This window comes from Drosophila nasuta, chromosome 2R (assembly GCF_023558535.2).
Source record: "Drosophila nasuta strain 15112-1781.00 chromosome 2R, ASM2355853v1, whole genome shotgun sequence".
In the NCBI taxonomy this organism is placed as follows: Eukaryota; Metazoa; Arthropoda; class Insecta; order Diptera; family Drosophilidae; genus Drosophila; species Drosophila nasuta.
This window is the reverse complement of record NC_083456.1, coordinates 26,176,353-26,201,408: the sequence shown is the minus strand read 5'-3', so window position 1 is coordinate 26,201,408 and position 25,056 is coordinate 26,176,353. Positions and strand designations below refer to the sequence as shown.

At 39.7% G+C, this 25,056-nt stretch overlaps 1 protein-coding gene across 6 annotated transcripts in view; it reads right to left on the bottom strand.

Moving 5' to 3' along the window:
• LOC132787072 (uncharacterized) overlaps positions 1–25,056 on the bottom strand; it is a 116,385-nt gene that overhangs the window by 49,134 nt on the left and 42,195 nt on the right. For 5 of the 6 annotated variants that reach the window (XM_060793955.1, XM_060793961.1, XM_060793956.1 and 2 more), the window contains exon 2: positions 19,720–20,236. The exons of the other annotated variant lie outside the window; for it this stretch is intronic. In XM_060793955.1, the coding sequence (XP_060649938.1) occupies positions 19,720–19,969 (250 nt within the window). In that variant the 5' untranslated portion in view covers positions 19,970–20,236. The remainder of the gene's footprint in view (positions 1–19,719; positions 20,237–25,056) is intronic. 6 annotated transcript variants of the gene reach the window in all.

Here is a 25,056-nt window from a genome sequence, read left to right as displayed (position 1 = left end):
TGATAGCAGGATATCTTGACGCTTGGCAAACACTCCACTCAAGTTTGGGAGCATTGGCTGTGCCTTGAGATCTTGTGGCTGCCACTGCTGCTGATGCTGCTGCTGCGTAAAGTGAAGTGAAGTGAAGTGGCAGTGGCAAGTGGCAGCAAAAATATTGTCGCGCATTTGTTCGCAGCTTACGAAAACATTTTTCTTAACACGCTCAGCCATTTTTTGCACGCTTCATTCTATAGTTTTTTTGTTGTTGTTGTTCGCAACTTTTGTTTGCCGCTCGCTTAAAGCGACCGCGTTTTTCTTGCTCAACTTCAATTTTGGCTTTGTGGGTAGCGACCCGACGAAGCGAGTGTTGCGATTTAAAGCATTTACGAGCGCAATTTGTCTGGCGTTTGCTGCAAAAGTCGCAGACCGCAGACGCAGTCAACTCAAGTTGCAGCACATCTATAAAGCGTATACACTACATATAGTATTTTTTTTTATACTATATATATTTTTGTAGTTACAGGATGCAGGTTGCAAGTTGCAGGTAGCAAGTTTCAGATTCGCCTTGTTCGCCTTGTTGACTGCCCGCAGCTGCTTGGCTGGCTGGCTGGCTGGCTGGCTGGCTGACTGTCGTGTTGCCTGGCATTTTTCTTCTTGGCGTAAATCTGGCAGCAGGAACTTTAGCTGCTTTTTGCAGCTCATTGAATTTTCGTCTGCTTTTGTCTGGCATTGCCATAAAAGGTTTGCCTCTCCCCTTCGCCTCACAACTTTAGGCAACTTTCAAGCAACTAAGTGCCAAACAGATCCTATTCTATTTTTTTGTTTCCTCCCTCACTCGCTGCATGCTGCGGGCTTTATCTCCAACTGGAGTGCCATGCATATGCTTGACTCTATTCAGAAAACAGTGAGAAACACTTTGAATACGTCTCTCCCCTTTCCCCCTCTGGCACTCCACTCAAACCGCATGCAGCTTGCTGGCATTTATTGTCAATTCGAAAGTTTTATACTTACATTTACGAAACTTTTTTTTGTGTGTGTGTGTATGCCAACAGTCAGCTGCAGCTGCACACGTGTCGAGTATTTGAGTTTACAAAACGTTTAAGTTGCAATGGCTTTCGATATTTTGCCACGCCCCCAAGCGGTCGGTGCTCACTCAACTTCACTCAACTCAATCGACTCCCATGACTATAGCGTGTAATTTATGGGCCGTTACCACAACGCTTTGTATGCAGCGATAATCGCGGGTCAATTTCATAAACAAATAACACAACTGCTATCTCACTGCTGACCCAGTGGCCAACACAGAGTCGAGTAATGGGCATAATGAAGCCGTGTGCCACCAGTCGAGCTGGGGCTTATCTTAATTATAGATCGATACACAGAGGTATACACTGCGACATGAGTAGTGCTACTTCAGGAGGTGTCTGGCCCTTGTCTCTGGCCTGCTGCGTGTCAAAACTAATTCATGGAGAGTTTGGGGAATGGGGATCAAAAGAGTGACGGGTCAGCTTGGGTCCAGCTGGCTAGCAGTTGCCTCCACTGTCATGAGTTGACATAATAATTTATACCGATTGCTTCCACTCAAAAGCCCTACTCATTGACTGACTACTTGCCTGTCTGCTGTCTACTCTCTCTGCTTGTCTGTCTGGCTTGTCAGTGCACAAAGTATGACTCAATTGAAGCACGGCAAAGCATTAGGCAAAATGTCAATGTCAGCAAGTGTGTGTAAGTCTCTCCACTCTCTCTTCTCTGTTTGTGTTTAGATATGTATCCACTTTGAGCTCTGCCAGCTGTCCTTCTGTGAAATGCCAGAGATTTTTTACCTCTCACTAATTGAGTGTAATTCCATGTTATTCAGTCAAAATATTGAAATTGAATGCCAAGCACTTTACATTTTATTAACGCTCTAATTAAACTTCGACACCAAAACTTTGTACTACATGACACCAGGCTGAATCCCTGAAATTGTGTGCAACAACAAGCGGCAAACCGAGTGGAACACATGCAACACAAATGGCAACAAGCGGCAAAGCGGCGGCAGCCAAACAACAGTAAACAACAGTTTTATGGCTACTGACAACGCAAACGGGCTGCGACTGCGACACAAGGCTACACTGAGCAAAAGTTGATTAAACGCAGTCATAGGGGAAAAAGTCACAGCTAGAAATGGAAGCAACATTGCGAATGCTGTTTCTCGCAGTGCAAGATTAAGTGACTCGAATTGCCTAGAAACAAAACAAGCGCTAAAGCCTTAATTCCCATGCGTGTGTGCCGTGACTATCTCTCTTTCTGCCTGTGTGTGTTGTGTGGCATTCTTTGCCAAACCAAAAGCCGCAAAAAAACAATGATGTTGTGATGCAAAAAGTTCATGTTACGCAGACACTGCGCTCGCTCTTGCTTTTGCTTTCCCTTTCCAACACTTTCACTTAGGCAGCGCCGCTTTTGTATTTATGATGAGTTGGCCTATTGACCAAAGGTCGTCGCAGTCGTCATCACCCCAGCTGGACGTGACACATATACACAATGACATTGCTCCCCTCGTTTTTCGTTTTTCGTTGTTTTTAGAGTTTACAAACACGCACCGCACTTGCATGGTGACCTTGTGTTTGTTTTACAGTAATTACTGCAAACGTGTGAAGATATGTTTAGCTTAAAGTACAACAGAAAAAAAAGGGACAACTTAATTGTTAGTGATATATATATATAGACACACACACAGCTAGCCATGCAGTCAATCAACAGACAATAAATCATAATTCTACACGAGGGGCAAAACTCTTACCGCTAGGCAAACAATTACCACAAAATAAACAATTAAATTAATGATAGGTAAAGGGAAAGAGGATAGGACAGTGGGCACTCAGCGATATCTTCAAAGGGCTCTCAATATTCTACGCTTCGTAAGCAGTTTTAACAGGCGTGCGCCCAGAAGTAGGCAATGAATTCTTTTCCTTTCGATGTTTGTTTTTTTTGTTCGTACTCAATAAACGAACGACGACGTCGAAGCTAAAATGCCAATAAAAACGGCAATTGATAAGCGTCGAGCCTGGCCAAAATAAGCAAACAATCAAGTGAACTGCGAAGCGGCAGAAAGCAAACCAAAAAAACCCGAAACCGAAACCGATACCGAAGACCAGCAAAAACCGTGAGCAGCAAGCGAGTGAAGGATGAAGGGTCAGATGAGAGAAGGGGAAAGGAAAGAGGCAAACAAGCAAACTGGCAAACAAACAATCAAACGATAAACGGATGCCAAGTGGCAAGGGAAGGCCGAAAGCATTTCAACCTCAATTTGGCAAATTCTATTACGATAATAAGAGAGAGAGAACAACGCGGGCCGCCACAGGGGGGAAGACACTGAAATCGCCACCAATTGACCGGATGGGGAGCGGAGAGAGAGTGCGGAGCGGAGTGGAGTGGAGCTTGTGGCAAGCAGGGAGGGAGGCAGCAAATAGCCGGAAAATGTTTTATGTGCTGGCTGGCAAGAAAAGGCAGTTAAAAGCAAAACAATGCAACGCTCTCGCCACTCGAAGTGTATACAAAAATGAGTGAGATCCAATTTCAGTTCGATTGTTATCCAATTTCGAGCAAATAAGTGAAAATGTTTTCATACTCATGCCTCGCAGGCATAACACACGACAATGAATCTATTGTCCTGTTCTCTCTGTGTGAGTGTTAAGCGTGTCAATAATTTGTCTTCGGCAACGAATGTCGTCAGACTGTTCGACATTGAGTTGTGTGTAAATAACACAACAGCAAAACGAAAAGGGATAGAGAAATAAAGCAAATAACACAAAATCAAATAATCAGATTGCAACGGAACGAACGAACATCAGTTCAAAGGATTCTAATACACAGTTTGAAAGCAGAGCCCATAGTCGTTTAGCTAAGCGGCTTACAAGCTAAACCACAAGCCTTAAACAACAACTCGCAATTTAATCTCCATCTTCATCTCTCTCTCTCTCTCAGCTATCCATCTATGAGATAATTGATGAAATCTAGTCGAGAGGAGCATTTTGGTTTGCCAGTGTTAAGCATCTTTTGATTCTAAGCCCGATTAGTAGCATTAAAGCAGCGCTTATCCAAGCAGAAAAGGCAGCACAAGGAGCAACGGCAACAGCAACGGCAACGGCAACAATAAACAGCAAACAGTTGGGGCTATAAAAGTGGCAGCGCCTGATTTTCCTTCAGCCAAGAGGAAAACATAAAATGCAAATCTGCGATTTGGTTTGTTAAACATTTGCTTAACCACAAAAATGAAAGCGCAAAAAAGACAAGAGGAAAAAATGTGAAGAAAAATAAACCAAAATGTTGCTTAGCACTGGAAGTTTCTCTCGCTTGGTTGTTGTCACACAAGGGGAGTGACACAGTCACGACAGCCACGACAGCCACGACAACAATAACAACAACAACAATGAGAGGAACAGCAACAGCCACAGCGACAGCAAGAAAAACAAAAGCGGAAAAGCACATGGCACAAGAATATGGCAGATTATGAGACAAGAGCAACATATGCCAAACAGCAAGTAAGTATCTCTAGAGGAAGTCATGGAAGCTGCTGCCCAGTCAACAAGAGAGGAAGAGGGTGCAGCAAGTGACGTAGAAGGTGGCGCAAATGAAGGCAAATTACGTTAAATAGAAAAGAAAACTTTTCCACTTTTTAACTTTGGCATACGACTCCAGAGTTGGGCAACTGGCGAAACCAGCGAGCGGCAACGTTGCGCGGTTGTTGAACATTTTACAAACAATTTAAGCGTCGCATTAAATTATTGTTACGCTTGCAGCTTAAACTTTAAGGCAGCTGCCAGTGCCAGAGACTCCGACTCAGACTCAGACTCACACAAATGGAGAAACAGAAACAGAATCAGGTCCAACTGCTTTCCATTTGCCGCGGCTGCCATGACTTTAATGGCCGCCCACCAATCGCCAAGGCGTTCCCTTTACTCCCCTCTTCAACTCTCTGTGTTTTTCTCTTTCTCTGTGCTGGTCGTGCCACACGCACTCTATCTGAGTTTGCTGCACGAAAAGCGGGGCGCGATAAGAGTGAAAAATGGTAAATAAAGCTAAAGAAAAGCGGCTGCGTCTTAAAAATAAAACCAAAGTCTTTGTTATTGTTGTTGTTGTTGTTGTTGTTGTTCTTGTCCGTGGCGTGCGTCAGACTAAATTAGAGCAAAAACTTAATTTGCCTTTTGGCTGCGCCCAAAAGTCGGCAACGGCAACGAACGAACGCGAATGCCGAATCAAAAGGGAAAATGGTGCAAAATAACAATTATGTTTTAAGGCAATTGTATTGCTTTGTTTTCCTCTTGTTTTACCAACTTATTTTCCCCGCTGCTGCTGTTGTTGTTTTCCCTTTTTGGATGTTCTTTGGTTTGTTTGTAGGTTGTTTCTTGTTGTTTTTTTTCTTTGCACTTGTAATTGAGAATGAAATAAGGTTAATTAGAGTAATGGCCACTTTGCCGCTCTCGTCTTTGGCTTTGCCTTTAACTTTTGGTCTGTCAGTGAAGACATTTCAATTGGTAAAAGCTGTTGGAATGTTTGGATGGTCAAGGCTGCCTTTGTCATAGTTTATGCAAAAGTGCCAAGCGGAGCAGAAGGTGACTTTTCAATTGGCAGCTGATTGTTCTTGCCACAAGCACGCTAAGTAGTCCAAGCCAAACTTTTCTTTTTATACTCGCTACCCGTTGAGTAGAAGGGCACTATAACTTTGTGCCTCCGGCAAATGAGTGTAACTTGCACATTATTTTGGTATATTTTGAACGTAATAGTATATCAATATACCAAATATAGTCTTCGGTATATTTTAGTATTTTATAAAGTTGTGTCTTCAGACAATATGTGTAAGAGGCAAATTATTTTGGTATATTTTGAACGTAATAGTATATCAATATATCAAATATAGTCTTTGGTATATTTTTGTATTTTATAACTTTGTGTCTTCAGACAATACATATAAGAGGCAGATTATATTGGTACATTTTCTACGTATCGATATATCATATATAGCCTTTGGTATATTTTTAGTACCATTCAGTATATTATTTTGGTATATTGTTAAAAATTGGTATCGATTATCTTATATCGTAACGTTGAACGTAATAGTATATCGACATACCAAATGAAGTCTTTGGTATATTTTAGTATTTTCATAGTATCTGGGTATCTGGTATCTTCCAGCCGAGCATAATTGACTGTAGCTTTCTTTATTTTCTTTTTTTTTGGGGCCAACTCATTTAGTGAGTCTGTCAGCAAACTAACCACAAAACAACAACACGTTTCACTCACTTTTGAACTGCGGCAACACTTGAACCCATTTTGACCAGGCCAGAAAGAGAAATAAGTTCACTCTCAACACGTGCTGATGCAAAAGCCTGATGTTAAATGAGTTTTAATTGGTGTTAGTGCACGATATCGTCACAGTATTTACAGATCTCGTGTTCTTGTTGTTCTTGTTGTCATCAACGTGTAAGTTTAGTTGCCAAATAGTTTGCATGAAAATTTACCAACCAACAACTTTTGTGTGCCATAAGTTTTTTTGTTTTTCGTATTACATATGTAACCACAACACATACACGTATGTATAGCCAAGAGTTGACTCTTCTCTTTTTATGACCAAAAGCTAGACTAGGGCTAACTTTTCATACAATAATAATCACTTTGTAAAAGTTTTTGCGTAAGCCGTCATGGCAACCGATTCAGTGACACCGAAACTTCTGGGTCTGAGGTTCGAATTACAAACACCCAATCTAGTAAAAGGCGAAACTTTTAACGGACTATCATCATTGCTCTCTCTCTCTCTCTCTTAGATAGTTAACGCCCCTGGCACACCAATTAATGCCATGTGTCGTAAAGTTAACTGAGATTTTCGACATGTCAAAGGTTTCACTTTATTATGTCATTGAATGGCATGCGATTGTCACACCGCATAAATGGCCATATGAATGATTAAACTATACAATTTTTATATGCTTGCTTTTTAAATAAATAACAAGTTCTTTTCTCTTCTCATTTTTTTTTTGTTCACTCCCAATGAATGCTGCTCGTAATGCATGCGATTTTTTCTCCCTCTCTCTCTCTCTCTCTGTCACTCCTTTTTTCGATTTGTGCATGTTTAAAAATTTATGTTAAAATTTGATGTACAAATTTAAATTAAATTTTTGCTCTGTGTTTGTACACAAGCACACACTCTTATATTTATATACGTTCTGCATGACTTTGCGACAATTGAAAGGCACAAACACAAATACAAAATATACATAGTATAGTACATATATACAGAGAGGGAGAGAGAGTGAAGAGCGCCGAGTTAAAGCCATGCATGGGTTCATATGGAATAAAAAACAAAGCTACATATTTCATGGCAGACGGAAGCTCAAAATGAAAGCAACAAATTCAGTCCGAAAGGGTTGCCAACTACTGCGTACAACCCAAAACATTCAAATGATGTGTGGACCTACACATAATATGGATTACATTCGAGGGATTCAAATACCCTGTAGTTTATTAAAATCAAAGTAGAAATTAATGAAAAAAATATGTATCCTTTTTCTTCCTTTGAATAAACAGAGGAAAATAAGAGAAACGGATAAAAATAGTTATTTTTATTTAAGTTTTACTTACGAAAATCAATAGATTAAGTTAGAATAAGTTAAACTATAGTGATATAAAATAAAACACGTATTTTTTAAATGTATGTGAGACTACGTAAAATAAATGTGTATTAAAAGTGTACTACGAACTCAAGTATCAAATATGTTGGATCAATATACGTTATTCAACATTAATCTAAATTAAAATGGCTTTTATTTCAGACTAAACTGGCTCCGTCCTTGATTTTTATTTCACTTTAAACAAATTCCTTTATCAACTTTTCGCTGAATAACAAATTTGCATAAAATATTGAAGTTTCTTATTTGTGCCAATCTTTTTTCTAATTAACTCTTTTATAGTACCGCATATGCTGAAAATATTCATCTTTTACAGGGTATTGCTCAACCAAAAAGGATATAAAAAACAGCAACACGCAATTTGTTGTTAGTGTTGTTGTTTTAGTTGTTTATGACATTTTAATTTCATACGCAGATGTTTGTGAATGCGAGTGTGTGTGTGAGTTTTATTTTTTGCCAGTTTTGTGCGTAAGCACACATGCGATTCCGCTCATTACCAACATAGACACACACTAACAATACTACTACTACTACTACTGCAATGCGCACTCAATCATAAAAAACCAAACTCACACACACACACACATGTCAATAGCTGGACGAGTGGCATGTGACCAACCGTTGAACATTTTCACAAAAGGAAGTTGTTATTTCGGCTTCCGGTTTAGCTGAATTGTTATTAAACTCACACGAATCACGCACATCTGTGTGTGTGTGAGTGTGTGTAAGTGTGTGTATCAACCATTATATACAACCAGTTCATTTCAAGACGATTTCCTGTCAAACGTGTAAACCTTTAAAGCCAAACCGATTGATTTTCAATTTCATTTTCAGTTTTCTCACGAACTTCACTTGCATCATAATTATTTAATGATTGTATTTTAACACAGTTAATTAATGGCCTTAAATTTATTTAAATGTCATTAAACATTGTATTCAAAGTTCATAAATGAAGTTAACTTATTAATTTAAAATACAGTGCAGAGCATTAAGATTGCTTTACTTTCAGTTTAGTCTTTGCTAATGTCTTATTAAATATTAAGTGCATTTTCTCTAATGCAAATGCAGCTGAATCATTAAACAATTTGCACTCGAAGTCATGTCATTGCCCTTTTGGCCAGCTGCCCAATTGACCGAAATTGACCGCATGCTAAATGCAAAACCAGTTAAAATGTTTTGTTGTCTGCGTTTTGCTGTCAGTATTGAAACTGTCAGTTGCTGTTGCAATTGCAATTGAAGTTGCCGTTTGCAATCTGTTGACATTTATTAGCTTGTAAACATTATGCGGCTTAACGGGCAGGCAAAAGAGATTTTCCAGTCTTACAGTTGCTTAATTGCACAAAATAGTCCGATTGCCATTCGATTTTCACTCTCTATCTCTGTCTGGCATTCCAAATATTTATTTATCAATTTGGCAATTAAATTGCGCTACATTTTAATTGCTTAACTGGCATTCGCTTATTTTTGCATATTTTTTTCTGTTATTTGCATTTCATGTCGAAGCATTGAGTTGTGATATAAGGTGAGAGCTTTTTTGTTGGAATTTTAATGAATTAATTTAAATATAATTTGTCAATAATTACACAGTGAATTTCCAAGTGCGCTTCAATTAACAGACGGCTTAACACTGACCACAACAAAATACACACACTCACTATACACAAAATTATGCATTTTAAATCGTTAATTGTTGTTGTCGTTTCCTCATCATGATTAATTATTCTTTTATATTATATTTCATCAGCTGTGAGTTCTTCTTAGAACGCTGTGCAGTTTTTTAGAATTGGGTTTTGCAATCTCGAGCTTGAGAATATAGATAGATTATTTCGATGTGTCAACACAAAGAGCATGCATGCAAAATGGCAAAATATCAAGCGGAAAACGGTCCAGAAAGACGACAATGACGGCGAAAAATGACTGAAAAAAAAAAATAGAAAATAGAAGAGAGGCAACGAAGAAGTAGAATATACAAAATAACATTGCAAAATGCTTTTCAATCTGCAGAGACACGCGACTGGAGTAAAAATATGCAAAGCAGCTGCGCTGATTGCGCCACACGAAGTGGCAAGAGGAAAAGAGGCAAAGAGGCAAGGAGGCATGCAGCAAGCGGAAGGCGGATGCTGCGCCAACAAGATGTCAACAAAAAATCATCGACTGGCATAGCGCGGAAATGAAGCTGGAAACGAGCTGCATCAACAACAGCAACAACAACAACAACAGCAATGGCAACAACAAACAAGCGTTGTGCAAAATAGCACAAAAATAAAGCAATGGAAAACTATCAGCTAACTCTGCAGATTTGCCATTAAAGGGCAATGCGAGCCGCGCTAAACTCGCTCCGCCAGCAAAAGTGCTTGCCACCTGGGTGCACAGTGGGTGAGAAAGGTAATATAGTGGTGAAGATTTCTATATTTTCACTATTTTTTAATGTTTGGCATTTATGCTTTAAATAGAGTAAAGTATCAAAAATTTAATCATTATATGAGTTTGCGTTTTTAAATTATTGTCTATAGTCAGAAATGTATCATTAACTATTAAATTGTATTAAAGAGTGATTTCCAAGATTATTTGGGTTTTATTCTATGAATAGTATATCATCTGATTGTTCATATGTAAAGAAAAGAAAGAGAAGAAGACTATCAAAAGCTTTTAAACCATTATACATAGTTTAAACTTTAAAGCTGTCTGTTCAGAAAGTTTTATTTTTATGGTCACAAAAGTATTAACAACTTTTAAAGAATTTTATGAGCTACTTTTAAGTTTGATAAGAAAAATATCAACTAATCACTATATGAGTTACTTTAATGTCTGTGCTTGCTGATTTAAAAAAGTATAATAACCAATATGACAAACTAAATTATTTTTGCTTGATTGTCACCATAGAAACTATATAATTTGTATGGTCTTAAAAGTGTCAGTGCTATTAAATCTTTATGGCATAATTTTGAAATCTGTATGTACAGAATGTATAATATTTATGGCCTTTAAAGAATTGTATTAGATAATTTTAAATCTGGTGAGAAAACTACGAAAAACTATTTCCAAACTATGTGAGTGGGTAAATTCAATAAAATCACTTTTCTCTTGCTCATCATAAATAAAATAATAAATTGAAAATGAAATGTTTATTGAACTTTTATGGCCAGTAAATGATTGATTAAATTGACTTATTTATTGATTTGTTATTGATTGAATTATTTTAATATTTAATGTCTGTCAAAATTGACAGGTACAATTAGTATATCAGTAGCTTATTGAATTTTCATACTCAAAAGAGTATTGCTAGAGGAGATTGTAAATTGAATAAAATAAACTATTATTTGCATTAAAGAATCCATAAGTCCCGATAATTGAAATAACTTTTGTTCTTTAGTGTAAATTAAGCTAATCATTGTTATATTTTAAATTTTGGATTTTCGTCTTAGGGAGATCATTAGTTTAAATTGCCACAAGTTTAGCTTTGAGAATTAAGTCATACACTAAATGCAAATTCTGGCCAATGTAAGTGGCTGATGATCCACTGTGGAGTTGCTTATGCACGGTTCGTTAGTGGCTCAGGCAATAAAAATGTGCTCAAGTGTCGCCTGCTTAAACGAATTGTGCTTCGCTTGGTTGCTGATATTGTAGCTGCTGATGTTGTTGTTGTTGTATGGTTTGTTGCTGCTTTGTCATTACAAGAAACCTTGCAATATTCAGCAACGAGAATGCAACACACAGCAGAGCAACAACAACAACAGCAATAACAAGAACAACTTATGTATATAAAGTTGCGCGCACGAAACACTTCCGCAGGCGAAGAGCTTTCCGCTTCCGTTTTGAGTGTGCCACAGCATGGTGTAGCTGCTGTTGCTGTTGCTGCTTCTGCTTCCTCTTCCTCTGCTGCTGCTGCCACACAGCCTGCAACTTTAAATATTAACAGCTAAGTGGCGTGTGTCGTGACTCACGACTGACGGTGTATAAATGTGTTGTGTGTGTGACTGTATCGTAGGTGTATGAGTGTGTGTGTGAGTGTGTTTTGGCTGCGCTGCTTCGATTTTTCTTGCGCTTATCGCTGCCAGGCATCGACTGCGTGCAACCAGAAGAGAACAACCCGAAACCGAGCTGCCAGGTAACGTCCTGGCCTCCTTCTTCTTTGCCCTTCTCTGGCGCTTCCCCTGCTGCCGTGCTCCTGTCAAAGTGTCATTTAGATCGTAATGGTTTGATAAGAGCACGCGCAAACACATTAAAACTCTTGTGCTACAACAGCAGCAGCAACAGCAACAACAACAACGAAAACAGCTCGAACTCTGCTAGAGTATCGATGTTCGGCATCGGTTCACATAAGCCACTCATAAGCTGATTGCGAGCCATTTGTCCTTTGCCTCTAATTCACTTACATCCGCATTGTTGTGCCACTTGCCACTTACCAGTTACCAGCTAACCGTTGGCAGTTGGACAGTTGCGCGGTGTGTGGAGTGTGGAGTGTGAGCCGCAAATCGTTGGCAATTAATTGAAATCAATAAAAGGCTCATTGAAATCAGGTTACGTATACGCCATGTACCCGGTGATTCAGAAATTAAATAACAAATTACTGCATATACAAACCCACCCCGCAGGGAACTGAATGCGATTGGAATTGGCCAACAAAAAAATGCGGTCGCTTACCTGTAAAAGAAAGAACAAAAGACGAACAAAATTTAGATAATTAATTGGATTAGGAATTTTTGTTTTTTTATTTATTGTCGTCTGCATTTCTCTTCTCGTTGTTGCTGTTGATACACAATTTTATTTATATCATCAGACACAGCTCATCAAAAAAACAAGAGTGAGAGAGAGAGGGAGGGAAAAAAATGGCATGCCAAGAGTTGGCAGCGCAACAATTTTTTAATTTTATGCCCAACGATTTTGCAGCTTCAGGGAATGGGGCAAAGCGCATGAAACGGCAACCAAAGTGACTTTCTAATTAGTTTGGTTTGTCAAGCGAAGGACGCACGGCGAGCACACGACGCACTTGACTCAATTTACGCGAATTACCCATACAGATAGTCCCACACACACACACACGTACACATACACACACTCAAATACATACACATTATATTATATGGTATCAAAACTCATATTTTCTTTTGCTTTTGAATTCCAAGAATGTTTTTGGCCAACCGCCGCATGCAAAGGAGAAAGTGAGAGGGAAGTGCGAGAGTTAGAAAGCGAGATGGAGAGCTGCTCCTTAGAGAGAGAGAGAGAGAGAAAGACACACGAAAACGTATAAAAGCAGAAAAATGTGAGGCCATAAAAATATGTTACAATGCTTCGTTGCCTTATGAAAGAAATTATAAAGAAAAATTCGCCCTCAATGACTGTCTGACTGTCTCAGTCGTTGCTCCCCGTTCCCTCTTCTCTCTTCCCCTCACCACACTCCCGCTCTCAATATCTCAAAGCGTGTGTGTGTGTGTGTGTGTGTGTGTAGGCAACGCGATGCCGCAATTTCCGCAATTAAATAAAAACGCAAACTTAAGCCGCGGGCGGGCGAGCGGTGAAGCGATGGCGACATGAATGTCGAGTGTGTCGCGCTGCGGCGAAATATTTGCATATGCTGTAGCTGACTGCGGTTGCTGCTTGATGGCAACACACACACTCTCGCACACACACACTCACTCAGATAGCTGAACACACCCTCGCAACGGCACGCAACGCGTTAATGTTTTTTTGATTTGAACCTCAGCACCTGCCGTCAATGTTGCCTAGCACTGAGTCCGTCTGTGTGTGTGTGTGAGTTAGTTCATTTAAATAGCACACACATACACACATAATATACTCACACACACACACACTCACTCTCTTTGCCATAGGCCAAAGGACACACGCATGTTAATAGCTATCAACACCGTTGGCCTCTCTTTGCATTTTGTTTATTTCACAAACATTTTTCGCCTGGCATTTGAAGTGAACTTTTTGCGCCAGCTAAGAAAATGGATACTTTTGACAGTCGCCTGGCCTGCGGGGAACTCGCACACACAAAAATCAAATACGAAAAAAAGACAAAAAACTTTGCTCATTTGTTTGCCAGATATGAGCAGCACGCACTCATTTCAGCCTTTGTGTATCTTTGTAGCTTTTGAAGCCAGTTAAAAGAAGTACAAATTACAAATATCAACAGCATCGCATGCTCAAATATAAACTTCTTGTCAGTCTCTCCCAAAATATGCTTTTAATTTTATATGCATAACAAATTTATGCAAAGTGCGCGATGCGATCGCCAGGTGTCCTGTCTGTGTCTCTCTCTGTGTGTGTGGGAGTGTGTTGACAGCCTCATGAAATTATATAAAGATGCTTTAGTAGGTTGTTGATATGCTTCAGTGTCGGCCTATGCTTAGCTTGCCATTATATTAAAATTGCGACTACGTGCGGGTTAAAAAATGTATGCCAAACATACAGACAGGACTACGAGGACACTCAGACAGGACAACTGGGTAACAACCTGACGTCGGTCTATGAAAAGTGAATTTTGACAGATGATGCGATTTTTTTAACGCGTGTGCTCTTTAAAATGTTGTTGCTGCCGGTGAAATTCGTGATTTATTTAGTGTAAAATAATTTCTCTAAAATACAAAATTGTTGCCCTTTCTTTTTTTATTTTAATTAAACGAAATGTGTGTGTGCAACGAGTTGAAGTTTTGCGGCAGCTAACGAAATGCCTAGGAAAGCGGAAAGCGTGCTGATTGTAGATGTTGCCACAAAATGATGCCACACACACACACACACATGCCCAATGTTGCGCTGGTGTTTTGGTGGCCAAATAAAAACCATAAATCCCTCAAAAATTGATGCTAAGCTCGGGACTTAAAACATGAGCTGTACGACACACACACACACATGCCGAGAGAGAGAGAGAGAAAGATAGAGAAAGAGAAACACAGACAGACAGCGGCTCCGACACGTACGCATAAAGCACTTTTAAACCCGCTTAATGTGACGCACAGCAGACGAAAATCTGTGGCAAGCTTCTTTATGCCCTTGTATGTGTTTAACCCAAAAAATATAACAAAAATAAAGAATGAGGCAGCATGCGTATGGATACGAAGCAAAGAAAAAAGGCACTTAATTAGCAACCTTGACTTTAAGCGTTGACACGTCGACACCGAGTTAAATTTAAAGGCAAAACCCAAACTCAAACCCAAAGCATTCAGCCATTTGAATGTCAGTTGACTTTAAAGCACTTTCAAGGAGAGGCGACTGCCACCTGCTGTGTGGCAGCAGCTTTTCCTTTTTGCTTATTTTTGTTGTTTTTTTGTTGCCTTCGACTCGTGCTTTTTGTGCTGGAATTTTGTGCAAATAAACACACACAATTTTAATTTACTTTTTGCGCGCTTCGCTTTGCGCATTTTTTCTCATTTGAAGTGAAATCGAGACAGCTAGAGACCCATAAGCAGCGGTTGCCCCACAATTCACGTGGTGCTCTGGCACTGAGCTCTGAGTCTGACTCTGAGCTCTGACTGTGTGTGTGTGTGTGTGTGTGTGTGTGTGTGTGTGTGGCTAAGGCAATGGCTGCTCTTGGCAGTCATTGCCACCATCCCAGCAGCTTTTTGTCTTGTGCTGAATTTTTAATTTGCACGGCAAACATTGCAAGAAAGCAGCAGCGGCTGCCGTTACGAGTTACGCTTGGGTTACAAGTCGTCCTCCCTCTCTGTCTCTCTCTCTCTCTCTTTCTTTTTCTATGCCTCAAACCTGCCTCAAACCTTTTTGATGAAGGTCATGCCCATGTGATTCGCCTCAGCATCAACCAGCAGTCGAAGGTTAAGTGCATAGCGCTTCTACTTGGATGCCTTCTTCTAGTATGTGGCTCGAGTGTGTGTGCTACAAATTGAAATATTACGGTTGAGCTTGATGCGGCACTTGCAGCAAACCACTTGCATCTGTGTATTTCCTCGTTTTTATTCTCAGATAAATGTGGCAGGCATTTGCATTACTTGTGTGAATTGCGTATTGAATTTAATTACAATTTTAACAGCTATAAATGCACAAGCAGAGAGACACGATTCTGGATTTAATGCGTGGGCAACGTCACGTATACGCAATAACATGAAACAGCGCCATACGCTGGGGCGCACACAGCACAAAAATATGGCAACAGTCGAATGATGCAGTTGCCAGTTGCCAGTGCAGTGCACAAGAAACGTTGACCCAGTTTGACTTTGGCTTCATAACTAATTCACGCACACACATAGATGTGCACACACACACACACATTCACTCACACACACACAGTACGCGAACGGACCATAGGGCAGTACATAAAACATCGTTGTTACACGGACCTTCTGGCACCTGTGCGCGTTGTGTACACAGCAGCAGCAGCAGCAGGCAGAAGGCTGCAGGAGGCAGAAGGCAGCAGGCCAGAACTGGAAACGCATCGGTCGAGTGGTGGCAAGTCGTGGGGTCGTGTCCGGATCGGGTGTTGCAATATAATTAAGGTGGAATAACTTAAGAGCATTGTGTGTTCGCCAAGAGTGTGTGCGTGTGTGTGCTTGTGTGTGTGTGTGTGCTACGTGCAACGTCTGTTAAGTTTAAAATTGATGCAATTTAAACGTTGGCATTGCCCATGCAATGATTGTAAAGCACTTGAGTGAATAAAATTGATAATGCCCAGATAAATAGCAAAACGGATGGCATAAAAATGAGGAATAAGAAGAAAAAACCCAAATTAAACATAACTTGATCGCATCCTTTTTTGGCCTGACCAACGAACACAGTTTACATAACGTAAAATGAAAATTTTATTCTGATTAAAATCATACAAAAAACTCGATGAACATATGTAAGGCAGGGGCGGAGTACTTTCCTTTTTGGCTTGGCCACTAAAAGAAAATTCCAATTCAAATGCGAAGTCGAAGTCGAAGTCGATGGCGAAGTCGAATACGAAAGCGAATTCAAGCAGCTTGTGTGTGTGAAGGATGTGTGCAAACTCAATCTAAATGCTATAAACTGCAAGACGTACTCAACATCGTCGTCGTCGTCTACGTCGTCTACGTTGCTGTGTGACAGGAGCAAGGCAAGGACTTGGCCGGACTTTGTTGTTGTTGTACTATGTCGTAGACTTTGCCGTCGATGTCGATGAAAAGGCATACGGAAATTTTTATGTCCCTCAACGTCAACCTCATTGCAAATTGTTATGTATGTCCTCCACTATGTATGTGTGTGTGTGTGAGTATAATGTAATTGGAGTAGTGGTCGACTTTTTATGTGTGTGTGTGTGTGCGTGTGTTTGTTCTTTTACGATTTTTCAGTTTTTTTTTCTATTTTTTTTTGCCGATCGATTTTGTAGTGCAATTGGCAAACAGTCTTAGCCACATTCTCAGCTCGATGCTTTAGTGCCATTTAATGACTAATTTGAGCAGCCAACTTAATTGTCTGTCTGTCTGTGTCTATGTCTCTGTGTCTCTATGTATGCCGCTGACCCAATCAATCAATCAGCCAGTCAATCAATCACATTTACTTGTAGCATACTTGTCAGAACAAGTTTCAAGCATTTTGCATTTCTGATGTACAATTGGCCATTTTTTATAGTGAAGTCACTTTGCTCTCTCTCTCTCTTACATCGCATCGCAACGAAACCAAAACGAATCCAATCGAATCGAATTGAATCGATATTTATGATTATTTAATAAACTCAATTATAGGGGCCAGCTACTGCGATTGCGTACGTATGTGTGTGTTTATGTACGTGTGTGTGTGCGGGGTTGTTGCTCCCGCATTTTCTTTTGTATCGAGCATTTCAACGATTGGCAGAAGAAGGAGCTAATTCAATTTACATTTTGGCATATTTAATTTGTTGCTAATTTGACATTTAAAATTTGTACGAAAATTCTATGAAAGCCCCATTAATAGCGACCACTCAACTCATTTGCCAAAGTTTTGCAGCACTCACTGGCAGCAAAACTTTTTCACAGTTTGAATGGATAAAGTAGTTTCGTTTTTTTGCATACTTTTTTGTGGGCTGGATGTAAAGGGTAAATATTAATTTAATTGCAATGCCAAACAAGTGGAAGGGAAAGAGTTGGTTATGGGCAGTTATTATCGGTTATTTTTAATGTGAACTTTTGAACGCAGTGAGCGAGTCAGGAGTCAGTAGTCAGTTTGGACACGAAAAGCTCGTTAACTGCTTCTTCAAATGCATGATGGAAAGCAACAAACCATTTTCAATTGCAGAGTAAACTCACACACACATTTAACAACAAACTCAATGGAGTGGCATGTTTATTTACCTTGTTCCCGTGGCCAATTGGAAAAATGTTGTCTTGTCTCTATTCTTCAGACTACAGACTGCAATTGCAATAGCTATTCCTGTTTACGGCACGTAGCAACGCTCAGCAAACATTTAAAACAAGTCGAGTTGCCGAGCAGGATAACAAACTTATTCCAAACACACACCTTGCTCTGCTCTGTGCTCTCTGCTTTCTTTCTGCTGTGTCTGTTGCCACACAATAAAATACGAAACAAAACCTCAATTCAAAGTGAATATAAATTGTTTTACAGCTGACGTTTGCTTTGCATTTCAAATAGTTCAGCGTCTCCATTGCAGACAGACATGCAGACAGGGGCTTAGAGGTCAGCGGTGGAGTGCAGCGGGGAGAGATGTGCCACGTACAGAACTGGCTGTCACTTTCCCGCTCAATCCCAGTTGAGGAGTTGAAACAGGTCGATGGGTTCACCAGAAAACCCAAACACCAACACCAACACCACAATCAGCTAATCCGCGTCGTCGATGGCTTGAAAGGTCATCGTGTTAATTGGAGCATAAGTGATGGCAGCTGCCGCTATCTTCCTTCTTCCAGCTGATACATAAGTATGCTACACTATAGTATATACATATAAGTATACTAGTTGCCACATGTGGGGCGAGAGTATTTGTGTAGCCAGCGAAGCGTTAAATATTGTTTGCCAATAATGTGTCGACTTCATTTAGCAGCTGCGCTATATTTAGAGCCCAGCGCACAAATAGTGAAATGGCAATAGTTAAAAGTGTTTGCGGTTGCTTTAAGTGAATTAATCTAGTTTAAAGGTCACAGGTCTTCATCCATTTTATGCTAACATTATCGATGTTGTTGTGGTAATTGTAAATAAAAATATATTGCTAAATTGGCCTTGCATAATTAAATAAGAAATTCATACAATAGGGTAAAAGTATATTTCTATACCAAGTAGAAGTATATTGTTATACCAAATTTAATTCTTATATAATATTGATATACTAAATTGAGCTCGTGGTATATTTTTAGTATATTCGGTAAATTATGTTAGTATATTTGAACTTTAATACTTTTTATGCCATGTAAAGATTATGGTATATTTTAAGTATTTCATATATAAAATTCTATCTTTGGTATATCTTGGATATTAAAGTATATCGTTAATCCAAATATAACATAACCCATGGTATACTTTTAGCATTTCTTGGTGTATGTCACTCCTTGGTATATCTTGAATTTATAAGTATATCGTTATACCAAATATAACTTTTGGTATAATTTAAGTATTTCTCGACATACCAAATTTAGCTCGTGGTTTATATTTTATTACATTGTGCTAGTATATTTGAACTATATGGCTTGTTATACTATGCAAAGCTTATGGTATATTTTTAGTATTTTATATATAAAATTCTATCTTTGGTATATCTTGAATATTAAAGTATATCGTTAATCCAAATATAACCCATGGTATACTTTTAGCATTTCTTGGTGTATTTCACCCGTTGGTATATCTTGAATTTATAAGTATATCGTTATACCAAATATAACTTTTGATATACTTTTAGTATTTTTGGTATATTTCTCCCTTGACTGTAAAAGTATATCGTCATACTAAATACAACTTGAAGTATATTTTGTAGTATATCTTGGTATAAATGTTCGGTATATTTTAACTATAATAATATGATGAAATAATGGGTAGCAGGTATCTTACAGTCGACTGTGGCTGTCAGACTTGTAAATAATACGAACTATACTGAGTTTGCTCATATTTAATATTTTACGGATTGTTAATATTCTTGAGTACATTTCAACTTTATTGCAATAGCTCTTCGCTTACTTACCCGATCGTCCAATGGTTAAATTTAGATCTGTCTCCAAGGCCGTTGTCGCTGACGATAATGATTTATCGGTGGGCAGAGCCGGAGGCGGCAGGGGCAAGGGACCAACCGTTGAGGTGGTGGTCAAGTCGCAGCATTCGCGCTCGGGAAATTCACTGCAGCGGGCCAAATGGAGGGCAGAGCCAAAGAGCGTGACCCAAACGCTGAGGCAACAGGAGAGGATTTTTAAATTTTTGATACGAAATCGGGTCATGTTCGCTGTGTTGGGATGCGCTTTGTTCTTCGCCTGGACGGTGGTGCTGCTGGTGGTGGAGCGATGGTCAGCGATGGTGTTGTGCTCCTCGTCGTCGTCAGGTTGATGATTTTAATAATTCTACAAACTGCTGTCAACACGCTTTCGCTTTGCTTTTGCTTTGTATACTTTTAATTTTGTTGCCTTGTGAAACAACAACCCTTTCACACTTTATAGTTGAGTGCATTTAATGCTCTGTTTCTGCTATCAGCGTCGCCATTGTTGCTGCTATTATTATTATTATTACTATTATGTGCAAGTTTTTGTTTTTTTGTTGTTGCTGCCGCTGCTTACAAAGTTGACTTAATCTAAATCCGAGCTGCATTCATTTTCTCTATGCTGTAGTTTTTAATTCTTACACTGTCTTACATAAAAAACACTTTGTATTACGTGTGCCTCACTTGTCTGCATTTTTACCTTGTTGATCGAAAAATGCATAACAAGTGCACATAAAAAAGTTGGAAATAGATCAAAATCATGAATATTTCATGGTAGTTCTTTTGTCGTTGCCTTAAAGTTGACTTTCAGGATTGACTAATTTGTAGAAAATGAAAAGCACAATCCACAAAAATTGACAGCAAGATAGACAGACAGCTAGGCAGAAAGGCAGGAAGGCAGTCAGTGGAACTAGGAACAGTATTTACAATTACTTTCGACAAAACTTATATAGACAACAATAGACATAATGCAGCAATAACGACAACAACACCACACATAGAAAAGTGAAAGAGAGAGAGAGAGAGAGACAGGAAATGACGAAAGAGCCGCCCACAGCAAACACTGAATAACATAAAAAAGGTTTTTTCATTTACAATTTGTTCAGTGAGTCTATGGCGATGCAGCCAACAACAACAAGAACAACAATGACTAACAAGAAAATGTTGAAAAGTTTTAGTGAATGCGAAAAGTTGTTGACTTTGTTGTTGTTGTTGCTGTTGTTGATGTTGCTATTGCTGTTTGTTGATGTTGTAGTTGCTGCTGTCGCGACTTTCTGCGGTTTTTGCGTTGTGCCAAGCTTTTTAAATTGTTGCTCTCCCTTTCATTTCGTTTCCTCTATCGGCTGGGCAATCCCAACTGAGAAGTGACAACAACAACGGCGCTGGTAACTAGCAGGAACTGGGCAACGTGGCGTATGCGCAATATGCAACTCAGTCAAATTAATTCACTTTGCTGCGCTTTCATCGAGCAAATCGCGCGCGCAAATGTTGACAGAATCAATAAAAATATAATTTGCTGTGATTTGGCTCAAAGGGAAATGCAAAACTCCTCCTCCTCCTCCTTGGCCTCGCCTCTAGACTCTTGAGCGCTAATGCACTCGCAAAGCAGGCGGATTGAGGCAAAAGGAGCTGGGGAGAAGTAAACACTTCTGTGCACAATCATGTAAACAAACAGGCGACAGACAACGGGCAAACGCCGCATGCGTTTGCCAGAGCGTTAAAAAAAATTATTGCCAAACAACAACAACAATAAGTAGAAGCAACAACAAGGAGGAGAAGAAGCAGAGGAGAGCGAGTGGAAGACAGACATGTTGCAGTCAATCACAAGCGGGTGCGAGTGCACAGGCGACGAAAGTTGCTAGTCAACGAAGCGAAATGTAGGCAAACACACTGACACACACACACATTCGCACTGATGGAGAGAGGGAGACGTGGGAGGAGGAAGGAAACTGCAAGGCGCGAAGGCGTTTTGTGCATTTCCCTTGTTGTTTCTGCTTGAAATGATTTTTTCGCCGAGGCTGCTGCCTCTCTCTCTCTCTCTCTCAGTGTCTATGTGTTGCCTTATGGAACATAACGAGCCGCACACGACGCAATAACATTTTCTTTTTTTTTGTAGTTTTTTCTTCATTTTCTTTAGCATTTTTTTGTTTTTTTTGTAGCTGTGTGGCGCGTCGGCCGTTTGAGGCGTGCACGTTGTCAGCGTCGTTTGCTTTTGAGCCAAAGTGTTGCCATAACGAGCGTAAAATGGCGGCAAAAGGACGTTGAGGACGACGTAGCTGCCAAAGACAACACAAGCACACAGAGCGCGTTCTAAAACAAACACACAGCCTCCTCACTTTCCTCCTCTCTCTCTCTCTCTGTCTATTTGTATGTTTGTACATACATGAAAAAATAACGAAGTAAAAATTGAAACTAAAATAAAGCCATATTTGCCTCACAAATTGTTACGTGCAGCAAGCAGAGTCTCAGTGGCAAACCTGAGCTCTGTCTGTGTGCAAATTTATTTATTTAAAGTTGAAAGTTGTTGCATAAGTTAACGTTACGTTTTTGTGCAGCAGCAGCAACTGGGCCGAAAGTCATTGCCAGAACAGCTGCCGCCATGCGTGACCAACAGCCAGCCCCCTTTGCCATGTGGTAAAATTTTCCAAATTTAACATATTAAAATACTATACTATATGAGATGAGGAGGGAAGGTTCGGTTGAGCAGTGAACTCAGCAGATGTGCAAATATCTATGTCAATGGTCAGAGACTTTAAGCCTGGTCAGCTTAACAGGCCAACAATTCAGCATGCAGCTGTGCTTGCTTTCAATATATATTATATACGATGTGTGTGTGCGAGTGTGTGTGTGGCCAAACAAGCCAATAAATATACCACAAATTGTATGCAGGCAGTGTCAGTCGGAGAATTAGCACTGCATTGACGTTGTATTGACTTGGTCAAGTTTCTGGTGCAGAGACTAAATGCCAAACCGCATGCCTTTCACATGCCGGCCCAAATTCGATTTAAATTGGAATTCTTTGGCCAACAAAGTCCGACACCAAGAAAGCAGCAAGCAGCAGACAGCAAGCAGCAAAAGCAAACTCTTGAATGCCACACACACACACACACTCGCACATCTTGCATGTCAGCTATGCCACATGCCACATAGCGTACGCAAGCTAAATGCATTTGTGAGATAATTTCGAGTAGTCGAAATCTCAAGTAAGTCAGCTATAATAGACTCTGCTGCCACCTGCTGTGTGTCTCTGTGGGTGTTTGACTATATAGTATATATAAATATATAGTATGTAGATCTAATTAGGCGCCTGTCAGCGTCTCATAAAAGTTGCAGCCGCGTTGAGTGACGGCCCCACAAATTACGCGCACAACAAACTTTAACTGCTGAAGCTTCAGCCTCTGTCTCAGTCTCAGCCTCAGCCTCTTGCACTGACATTGATGTAATTAAATGTGGTCTACATACAAAAAGATATCATCAGACGGCATTTGCATCGTCATGAATCCAACTCCTGTTCCTTCTTCTGCTCTCTGTGGGAGACTCAAGTGACAGTTGTCTCGTCTCTGCATGACAAATGCAATTTAAGTTTGCTTAACTGACATTAATACTATGCACTTAAAAGCATAAGAAGTGCAGCAATAAACTAATTAACTGCTAATTAATATATGTTGATCGCTTCAGAAATTTCTCTTAATGACATTCTGCTTATAAAATGTAAATAATTGATTAGGATTGTTCTGCGTATTGAACAATTCTATAAAAATAATACAAATCAACTTATAGTAAGGAAATTCATTATAAAAAACTTACTAGAAATGCATTTTGAATATTTTTTTATTCATTATTATGCATTATTCTAAAAGATCTTCAATCGCGTTCAAAGATCTTATAGAATTAAACTGCATTCAGTATATCTCAGTTTACGATAATACTCACATGCAGTCTTGACTTAAGAAACACTTTTCATATTTGGAAATTTTACATTATAAAATCATTTTACTATGTCTTGATCTCAAGTCTAATTCAGCAATTAATCTTGCATTTAACTAGACAGAATTTAACTTTGACTGCAGAATTTTTATTCTTTTTTGTGTAAGTTTTATTGGAGTTTAATGCAAAGCCGTTTTATGTGGAAAGTTTGAACGGCATCTGGAAATTGTGCGTTTGTCTCTCTCATAATCTGGGCGACTGTTTACCTGGTTTCTGTTTGTTGACTTTGGACTAGTTAAGGGAACAAACACACACACAGACAAACACTTTGCAAAGCGCATAATTACATTTGCAAAACTCTAATGAATTTGTAATAATCTCGCAGTTGGAAAAACAAACCATGGGAAGCAGCTGACAATGGTGCACGGTAATGAGTTGAAGTCGCTGCTGCCAACGACGTCTGTCAGTCAGTCAGTCAGTGAGGAAGTCAGTCAGTCAGTCAGTCAGCCAGACAGTCGCCGCTTAAATTGCACACAATTCTGCTTACTTTTGACAACAATAACAACAACGGCAACAATAAAAACAACAGCAACAGCAAAAAAGTATAAGCGGAAAATCAGTAACTGGCACACAATTTTCTGGCTGTCTGTCAAGGGGTCGGCAAAGCCCTGTCTCATATATTATGAAACAGGAGTTTTATTGTTTCTGAAATTTGGAATGAGCCAGCTCATTTGATCGACGTAGCCGTAACTGTTGTTGCTTTTACTTTTCGCTGTTGCTGCTGTTGCTGTTGCTTCTGCTGCTTCTGCTGTCTGCTGTCTTTCTGGCCATGGCCGTGGCCGACTGCTGTCAAACTCTGCCATACACATGCCAGTCTCTCAGCTCAGTTGAGTTCAGTTCCGTTCAGCTTCTCAGCAGTTGAGCTGCTGCTTATTGCTGCAGCCAAAATGGAAATGAAAAATACTCGTGTAAGCGTATGACAATTATAAAGCCAGCCAGACTCTGATACAAATAACCACAGAACAGATGTCGCATCATTGTGTCGCATCTCGACTCGTCTCCACTTGTCGTATACGTAATGTGTGGCACTCACTTAAACATTTTGCGGCATAAATCAATTGTCTGCTGCTGCGGAGCGTATACTAAATCTTTAAGCTGTCGCTTCAGCAGTTAATGCAATGAAAAGCGCGACGCTTTCTTTGAATTATTATGCGAGACACAGAAAGTTTTTCTTTTTTAAGGGGGCCCACGCACAGGTGATACTTAAAAACTCTTGAGCTATTTTTAAAGTGTGTGTGTGTGTGTGTGTGTGTTGCCATTTTATGGCCCCGATTTATGAGTATCGATTGCCGAGAGAGAGACAGGCCGCAGTCTCATTCCATATGCGTATGTGAATAGCTGCAG